The sequence below is a fragment of the Musa acuminata genome, chromosome BXJ2-5 (assembly GCF_036884655.1).
Source record: "Musa acuminata AAA Group cultivar baxijiao chromosome BXJ2-5, Cavendish_Baxijiao_AAA, whole genome shotgun sequence".
In the NCBI taxonomy this organism is placed as follows: domain Eukaryota; kingdom Viridiplantae; phylum Streptophyta; class Magnoliopsida; order Zingiberales; family Musaceae; genus Musa; species Musa acuminata.
This window is the reverse complement of record NC_088342.1, coordinates 7,414,991-7,423,900: the sequence shown is the minus strand read 5'-3', so window position 1 is coordinate 7,423,900 and position 8,910 is coordinate 7,414,991. Positions and strand designations below refer to the sequence as shown.

General features: G+C 35.5%; 1 protein-coding gene across 2 annotated transcripts; it reads right to left on the bottom strand.

The window, feature by feature from the left end:
- Positions 1-1,742: 1,742 nt before the first annotated feature.
- Positions 1,743-4,854, bottom strand: LOC103984634 (cytochrome P450 87A3). 2 transcript variants are annotated; one of them, XM_009402172.3, is made up of 9 exons: positions 4,546-4,854; positions 4,143-4,467; positions 3,929-4,078; positions 3,603-3,854; positions 3,431-3,520; positions 3,272-3,350; positions 3,075-3,181; positions 2,456-2,586; positions 1,743-2,119 (listed from the first exon to the last, which is right to left on the bottom strand). In XM_009402172.3, the coding sequence occupies exons 1-9, from the start codon at positions 4,755-4,757 to the stop codon at positions 2,029-2,031; spliced, it is 1,437 nt and encodes a 478-aa protein (XP_009400447.3). In that variant the 5' UTR covers positions 4,758-4,854; the 3' UTR covers positions 1,743-2,028. The 2 variants fall into 2 exon arrangements, with proteins under 2 accessions (XP_009400447.3, XP_018681376.2); XM_018825831.2 differs by lacking the exon at positions 1,743-2,119 and having other exon boundaries at positions 2,329-2,586.
- Between the last annotated feature and the right edge of the window lie 4,056 nt (positions 4,855-8,910).

The following is an 8,910-nucleotide window of genomic DNA, read 5'->3' as shown; positions in this document are numbered from 1 at the left end:
CCTAACTTGTCGGATTTATGTGGGGCTGATTTCCAGTATCCGTTGTGAAGCCGATGTTGAGAAGGAGAAGGTTGAGGCCGACGGTAGAAATAGGTTTTGCGAGTTACACGAGCAATAATCTCTCACGAGGTGAACTACCATCGGTCATTTGCACCTGTAGGAATTGATCAAATTGTGTTGGAAATCCCAAACAACGAGTCAGATCAACTGGGGCGGGTTGAGTTTTGAGGTCAATATAATAATAGGATCGTTATTAGCATTAAGATAATTAAAGTTGTTCAGTATTAATAATGAAGCTTTTGGGTTTTAATGAAACTATTGAGGGTTGTCTTTAATCTATTAGTGGTTTTGGGCTTATAAATAATTTCTTTGTATGTGGTGGTCCTGTGGGTTGCAGCCGAATGGTAAAAGAGAGATTCTGTGATGTAGTGCAGAGTGTGATAGTCACACCCCAATTTAATCCATATCGGAAGTGGGTTAAACAAATTAGATTGACATATACGAGGGTGATGGGCGTGCTACTATTAACTTGGACTTAAATATTTTGAACTAGTGATTAGGGTTCAATAAAATTAAAAGGTCAATTACCTGACGGGTGATGACCAAAGTATAATAGTGTTCATTTATTTGATGGACAGTGAAACGTAATGAAATAAAAAGAAGAAAAAAAGGGTGTAGAGATAGGATCGTGAGTTTACTCTAAGGTGGAAGTTCTATGGAGGAGGCTTAACTAAACCATATTAAATATTTGATGCAGTGCATTCCCAATAATTTTGTGCTGTGAAAATGATATGGGTTATGTCCGTTCTGCGATCCAAATATAATTATGTAGCCTTTTTTTTTTTATTAGGTAACTTACAGATGTGGTACTCTGACATGATATAGTAGAATGATAGTATATGAATCACCTGATAGTGAAAAATAAAAATGTCCATTTTGTGTGATTTGTCATGTTTTTTTTATTTTCAGGTACAAGTCTTATAAAAAAAGTTGCACAAGATGTGATTGTCCTTCTATGTGTTTGTCAAGAAAGTTTCACAATTTACAGTCACGAGTTGATTAATTATTAGCTCATGTAGTTTTTATTTAAGGACTTCGATTGTTGGGGAATACATTCTCTAGTTGGTGCTACTGTTATTGATGAACGATTGCCTATTTTTCAAATAGTTTTATGTTTTTTACTAGTAATTAAGTTCAAAGCCTGATAAGTTCATTTTCCCTGTAACATGTCAAAATTCAGTCCAATCGCACTTAAGATCTGATGAACCAATAATGATTTGCCTATTTAATAGCATAACAGTGTCTCCAAACTGTTCATTTAAGTCGGTTACTATGTATGAATATTTTTAGAATTTCCACACTGTTAAATTAGCTTTTTATTCCTTTTAATTCTTTTAATTCACCTTGTATGCAAATCAATTATTGTAAACCCACTGTGCTAGAGAGGGCATCAAACACAGTTGGATCTCTGTCACTGCGTAGAAGAAGCTCATTTACTAGGGTTAAGGACACTTGTTCAATGCAAGTACTGGTCAGCATATTGGGCATATGGAAAATGCTTCCTGACACAGTAAAAAACTCTGCACACAAGAAAGGCAGGTTTTGACTTCTAATCCATCACAGGAGAGGTTATGGCTGTTTCCGGGTGAGTAATAATTTCCTCCTGGATTAAATTCTTTGCATAAATATATTTACCTAACAATGTTAGAAAGATATCCTCCATTTTAGCAAATTCAGCTACGAAACACACAAAGTTTCAAGATTTTATTTCTCAAGTGGACCGCACAGAACAGCAGTTTGCACACACTACACACTTGCAGAGAACAGAAGGTACCTTTGATGGAACCACCAAATCTTCTCTCAGGACTGTAGCAATGAGGAAGAAGAGGAGAAGGTCCCAAACAACAGTTCTTGAGCCACCAGCAGCCATGTCTATAGACCACAATATAATTGTTCTATGGAAATTTAGACTCTCTATTATACATATCTTACAACTGATCTGTGTCTAAGCCATCTCCCTGCAGATCATCAAGCTTTGGGAAAGAGCTGGATGTGATAACCATTTGGGAATCCTAATCCTGGCGTTCGGACTATATTTCCTCCTCTGATTGCCCTCCAGCTGACAAAAGCAGAATTACAAATAAATGAAAGGTTTACAGACAAAACGAGCAGTATCATATGGTGCCATTGCGAGATAAACATCTCTCTGCAGCCTTCATCCAGGATCATATAATTCTCAAACATGGTCACTTGCCATGAAATCCTTCTATAACTCGTGGAACAAATGGTGCATTTTGGAGAGCATGATTTGCTGCTAATGCTAATGGATTAATTGTGGGAATGGGCTTTGTCAGTGTGTACATGAAGCTCATGCAGTTGCCTTGTTAACCATGGCCAACGTATTTCCACTATGTAAAAGAAAAGAAAAATGGTGGAAGGTAGGGCCAAACTGTACCTGTATTTGGTCACCAAGCAATGGAGGAAGATGGCCATCTGCAGCTTGGCGAATTCAGCGCCCACACAGAATCTCATGCCCCCTCCAAAAGCCATGAAATGCTTGGACCCACCATTCAGTTCTGGCCTCTCCTGCGTGCCAACAAAAAGGTTTTCTTCCTTGGCTTAGAGCCAGACTTGATCCCATGATGAGTTGGCTGACTTAAGAGATGTTCCATGAATTCCATGTGCTTGGGTGCAACAGAGTAGATCTAGCTAAAACCCTACCAACATTGATTATTTGATAGGAAGATCTTGGACATGGCCTCTGTAGCTCTTGTTACATGTAATGCAGAATGAGGTGTGTATATATCTATATATATATATAAACTTTCTTCCAAGAAGAAAACCTTTGTTGCTGATCACTAAGTCACGTTGACATGTTTGTTTACTAAAAGAGCAAGCTAAGCAAATCTGAGGGCCGAATAATCTATGCAATCTTTTAGCACTGTTAGCATGGATATGAATATTGAAATTAGATGACGGATCTGCTGGATGTCTCTCAGAACCACTAGCAATCTTAACATGAAAGTGGCAGTTGGCATACATGCTATTAAACTGAACTGGACTGGTTCACCAACCTTCCATCTACTTGGGTCGAAGGTGAGTGGATCCTCGTATATCTCAGGGTTCAGATGCACTGCTGGAGGACACACCATGATTCGCCATCCTGCAGGAATTGTGTATCCTGTAGCAAAACCAGAGTCTGGGTTTTGAGACCTCGAGATCAACAAGTGTGGATCAGAAGAGATTTATGTCACAGTAGATATCGATCGACCATTAAACTGGATGTCCTTCAGTGCTTTTCTGAAGATCCCTGGCGCTATATTTGCCAACCTCGCTGTTTCATTGATAACCTTCAACAGGATAAAGAACCCATTGATTTATTAGTTCATGTCATACATTTTCTCCTCAATTTCTGAGGTCAAAAGCTCACCTGAAATGTGAATGTCATTGATCTGTACTCCATCCATGTCACTCCTGTCATTGGGTCCTCTCGGTTCTTTAGTATTGTGTCATGCTCTTCCTGCAAATGTGATTCTATGATCAAAAAGATAGCCGGTCTAATTTGTCGATCTCTGTGGGTACAGTACGTGCATGAAACGTACTGTCAATTTCTCCAGTACATTTGGGTGGTCCGTGAGAAACTTTATGGCCAGCGTGAGGGCCAGAGATGTGGTCTCGAAGCTCGCGAAGAGCAGCGCAAACATCAAATCCAGAGCAATGGTCTCCGTTATCAATGATCTTTCTTTGTTCAGCTCTTCAATGACACAGTCGAAGAAATCTCCATGTTGTTTCCATGGAGAATTCCGCCTTTCTTTAAGCATATTTTTCAGCACTTTCAATACGTTCTTCCTTCCCTGAACATGTCAAGAGAATCCATACTCATTTCCAGACACTGGAATCAAACAAAGAAAGGAAAGTGGTCGATTACCTGCATACACCGGTGATAAGCTGTGCCTGGGAGATCCACCGGATACGAGATCAGTCCTCGTAGGAAGGCCACAAAATTTTTCCTCAAACTCTCAGATGAAGACGAAGATTCGTAGCTAATCAACTTCTTGGCAGTGAGATCAAATATCATCTGTGAACAGTTGGGTGAGGTAATCAGAAACTGGCAGAAATGTATCTACAAGAAAAAAGGTTACATTTGACGTGGCTTCCTTCAGCTCGATGCTCGACAGACGCGACCACGAGGAGAGATTGGCGCATGCTGCCGTCTCCACATCACGAAGCAGCAGCTCTTTGAGGGACTCGGGACCGAAGAGCTTGAGAACCAAGCTCTTGAGGTACTTGTACATGAATCCATGCAAGGAGCTCACGTTGCTGCGGCCAAAGATCTCGGTGAAGGTCTCAGGGTACCAGCTCTCGAACAGCCTCCCCTCTTGTTGGAAGACGAAGTGGTTGAGCTCCGGGTCGGTGGACACAACCACAGGCAGGCCGACCAAGCTGGTTCTGAACACTGGCCCGTACCTGAAGTGCATCCATCAAATGTGTAAAGAGACAAGAAGTAGTGCAAGAGTGATGACGCTTTGATTTGATTCTACGTGCCTCTTTATCCTGTTCTTGATGAAGGGAGAGACATCGAAAGTGGTGTTCGGTGAGAAGAATTGCATGGTCTCGCCAAGCAGAGGCAAACCCATGGAGCCAGGCGGAAGGTTTCCGGTGCTGCACCTTGGGTTCCTCCATCTGTAAACCCAGTGAACCGCCAGTACGACCACCGACACTGCACTGAACATGGCAACCAGGAATGCCATATGCATAGCTGAAGTGTAAGAGTGGAGGATGAGGATAAGGTGTTGGCTTCGGCAGAACTTCGAGGAAATGAAAAAGATAGTACAATGATTGAGGAATACTTTCTATCTGTGCTACCTTAAGTCATTCATGAATGCTTATTTATATTAATTCAAACTTTCTCATCCTTATTTATAAATCTCTTCATCCTAATCTAAATTCTTATCTTGAGATCGAATAAAAGTCTAAATTTTTTTGCGGTATCTAATCATAACTATTGGGTGGGGTATGTTGTTTGTTTAACTGAGAATGAATGAGTCTATCTTTTGTTATATCATATCATTAATTATTAGGAGGGGGTAGAGGGGATTGTTTTGTTAAGAAGTTAAAATATATTTTATAAGAATATAAATTAATATTTTACCTTTTAAATAAGATTAGATAGATTTACAAGGATAAGAAATTCTTAGTTTAAAAAAGTTAAAATATATTTTGAAAGATTTCAAATTGATATATTATCTTTTAAATAAGATTAGATAGAGTTGTAGAGATTATAGATTCTTGTATTTCACATGTATAAATAGGTGACATCTACATATTTAGATCAATTCAAGCCTTAAGTATTCAAGTCATGTACGAGTCATTTAAGATATATAAGATTTTTTTTTTTTGAGAAGTTCAATAAAATTTTTCATTTCCGCCTTAGTTTCTATTTCTTCTATTTGGTTTGATCTTAGGCTAGTAATAATTTGTTACTACTATTTGAGAAAAGATTACACTTGCATGTGATCCTCTCTTTCTTCACATAGTATCAGAGTTACAAGGGTGATAATCTATATTTCAAAATCTCCTTGGTGAAGAAGATAATCTTTTGTAATAATAAAAATTATAGTCGAATTGGTAGATTTAGTATTGAACTTGTCAATCAGCCTAACTATAAGATCTAAAAGACTTGTTTGGAGTCTTATCTCTTAAGGGAAGATTTATGGGATGTGGTTGGTGGTAATGCAATAACAACATTAGATAATACAAATGGAGATGCCATGAAGAGATGGAAGATTTTAAATGTAAAAGCTGAATTTTTATTGCTCAATAAAAAGAACATCATTCGACTTTAGTATTTGGAAAATGATTTAACAAATACTATCTAAAATGATCTCTCAATTTTTCATTATTTTTTGAAGATTAAACATTTATATTCAAATACATTACTTTTAGATCCAAATGAGACTATTTCTGATACACGAATAAGACGTTATATTGTTTGTGATCTTTGAAAATAATATATTCCTTATATTACATCTATTGAGGGATGGGTTCAACAACCATCCTGGGTAGAGTCGAAAATTCTTTTTGCTTCTTAGGAATCCTTAGCTCATTAAAGGGAGTTTCTATTTCCATGAGAGATGAAGATACATTTTTAACAAATAAAAAGAATGATAATAATAATAATGATAAAGAGTCTTTTTCAAAGGATGATGCTAACAGTAAGCAAGAGTTCTTTTTAAACAATAATGTAAATCTGAAGAAGATCAAGTGTTATAGGTGTGATAAGTTAGGCCATATCAAGAATATAATGATTAAATGTGAAAATATTACAAATAAAGAAGATTGTTCTAATGTTACTATTGAAGATTAGGGCAAATACTTTTTAGCTGAAATTATTGAGGCCATGACATCTATCAATTTTGAAAATAACTGGATTATTGATTCAAGATATGGTCTTCGTCTCACTGGAGATGGTACCAAATTCATCAATCTTTATCAATATAAATATAATAATATAATTATTATGATAGATAATATTATTCATCAAGTGAAAAAGAAAGGCACTATCATAATATCAGCTGAAGACAATGATCCTATTATATTGAAGAGTGTTTACCATATTCCAAGTATGAAGAAAAATCTCTTCTCTATTGCAAATACATTTCAGAATATTTAGTTCTCCATGCTATATTCATATACCAGAGAAGCAAGCTTGATATTAAGGCCAAGAAATGTATCTTTATTGGCTATGATGAAAGGAAGAAAAGTTAGAAATATATAGATACACAAACACAGGTATATAGTATCTCGAGATGTTGTGTTTGATAAAGTTTCTTGTTATTATCTTTCATAAGTATTTCTTTTGAAAATATCAATTACAATAATGAAAGTGATATATATTTAATCATCTCCTTCCTCATTTATATCTACTCATGTTATTTCTTCGTCACCAATAATAGAGCAAAGTGATAAGGGGAGTTATAATTTTCACAAAGAGAAAATTTTAATATTGAAAAGATAAAAATAATAATTATCAAACTAGCAGAGATGGGGACCACGTAAACATATGTCACTGTTTCATTTCTTAATCAACTAATGATCTTGAGCCTACTTGTTTTGATGAAGCTTAAGGTATAAGAGGATTCCATGAATAAAGAAATGATTGTTATTCATAAAAATGAAACTTGGGATATTATGTCAAGGCTTCTGTAAGGAATTTGGTACTATTTCTAATTTGCACAAGCCTAATTTTGAATTCGACCATCATATAGATGTTGTGCCTTCTGTATAAAGTCCAGCTACAGATTTCAATGGTCTTTCATTTAGTAAATTTAGATCAGACTATGAGCCAAGAGGTATTCTCGATGGTCCTAAAAGTTTTCGAATGAAGCAATTTGATTCAGATAGATTTCCAAATAGTATAAAAAAGGATGGTAATATTCATATGCACCCTGGAGAATATTTTGATCAAGATCATATTTCTATAGGTGATCCAAAACTCTACAAATCAAGTCAGGACTTATATATAAAATTATACTTTAAGAGGGAGTGTTAAGAAGTTAAAGTATATTTTGAAAGATCATAAAATTAATATTTTATCTTTTAAATAAGATTAGATAGATTTGTAAGGATAAAAAAATCTTAATTTAAAAAATCAAAATATATTTAGGAAGATTTCAAATTAATATTTTATCTTTCAAATAAGATTAGATAGAGTCATACAGAGATCAATTCAAGTAAAATAAAATCTAAGAGTTGTTTAAAATATATAAGTATTATTCTTTCTGAGAAGCTCAATAAAGTTTATCATCTTGAGTTTTTTTTTCTATTTGATTTAATCTTGGACTAATAGTATCTTCTTACTATTATTTGAGAACATGTTACACGTGATCCTTTCTTCAACTACTGTAGAACATGAAGTTGTCTTTCTTCAATTATTTTTGTCGCATCAAATGATAACTATTGAGAGGCAGCGAGGGGGTTGTTCAAATATTCCAAGCATGAAAAAGTCCTTTCTTCAACTATTGTAGAGTACCTCCACCACAGTAAAAGTACTTTCTTCAACTATTGTAGAGTACTCTATCTAATCATAATTATTGGGGGTAGGGAGTGGGTAGTTCAAATGCTACTGTAGTAGTCTTCTGTTGCATCTAATAATAATTATTGAGGTGGGGAGAGGGTTGTCCAAATACTGGAGTTGCTATTTACTGGGGTGTCGGAGGGTTTTCCAAACTGTTCATTTAAGTCGGTTCCTATATAGGGATATTTCTTCTGCTTCCCTAAGCTAGCAAATAATTTGGATCATGTGCATTCAACAACAACAAGGAAAATTGTGTCGCCTCATGGATTAAAGATGAAGTAGGCCATTTGAACTCTCTTTCTTTCTAATCAGTTTTGCCCTATTTTGATCCCTACATTTGATCTGACATCAACAACAATCTGATAAAGTTTGATGCTTTTATACTTCCCAGTGATGCCTCGGAACTTCTACAGATTTTGCTTTTCTGTTTGACTGTGGATAATGATTGCTTCAGTCCTACCATGTTTTTGTTCTGATGATACCAACAGGACTCAACATCAGACCTATAAGTTTTATGTTTTTGTTCCAATGTTAACAGGACAGGAAATCAATTCCCTGATAATCCCAACAAATCAGCTGCCTCATATCTCAAATCCGCTGCATAGTTTTTTTTTTATCATCACCGATAACTGTACAGAACTTAAATGAAAAGAATTTCAATCATTGTTATATAATTTATCGTAAAATCTTCTTAGGTATCCCACTGAATATTCATTCCTTGCACCATTAATATTAATTATATTGTCCCTTTTAACTATATATCATTTTTCTTCATTTTATCTTCTATCTATCAAATCTACACAATTGTTCATGAATATGTTGATAATACTTGA

What these genes read in the sequence shown, in the direction of transcription:
- LOC103984634 (XM_018825831.2), bottom strand. Translation starts at nt 4,757, where the DNA reads ATGCATATGGCATTCCTGGTTGCCATGTTCAGTGCAGTGTCGGTGGTC. An exon ending in ATCAAGAACAGGATAAAGAG is followed by an intron (nt 4,468 to 4,545) that starts GCACGTAGAATC and finishes GATGCACTTCAG; the next exon opens with GTACGGGCCAGTGTTCAGAA. An exon ending in CAATGACATTCACATTTCAG is followed by an intron (nt 3,351 to 3,430) that starts GTGAGCTTTTGA and finishes ATCCTGTTGAAG; the next exon opens with GTTATCAATGAAACAGCGAG.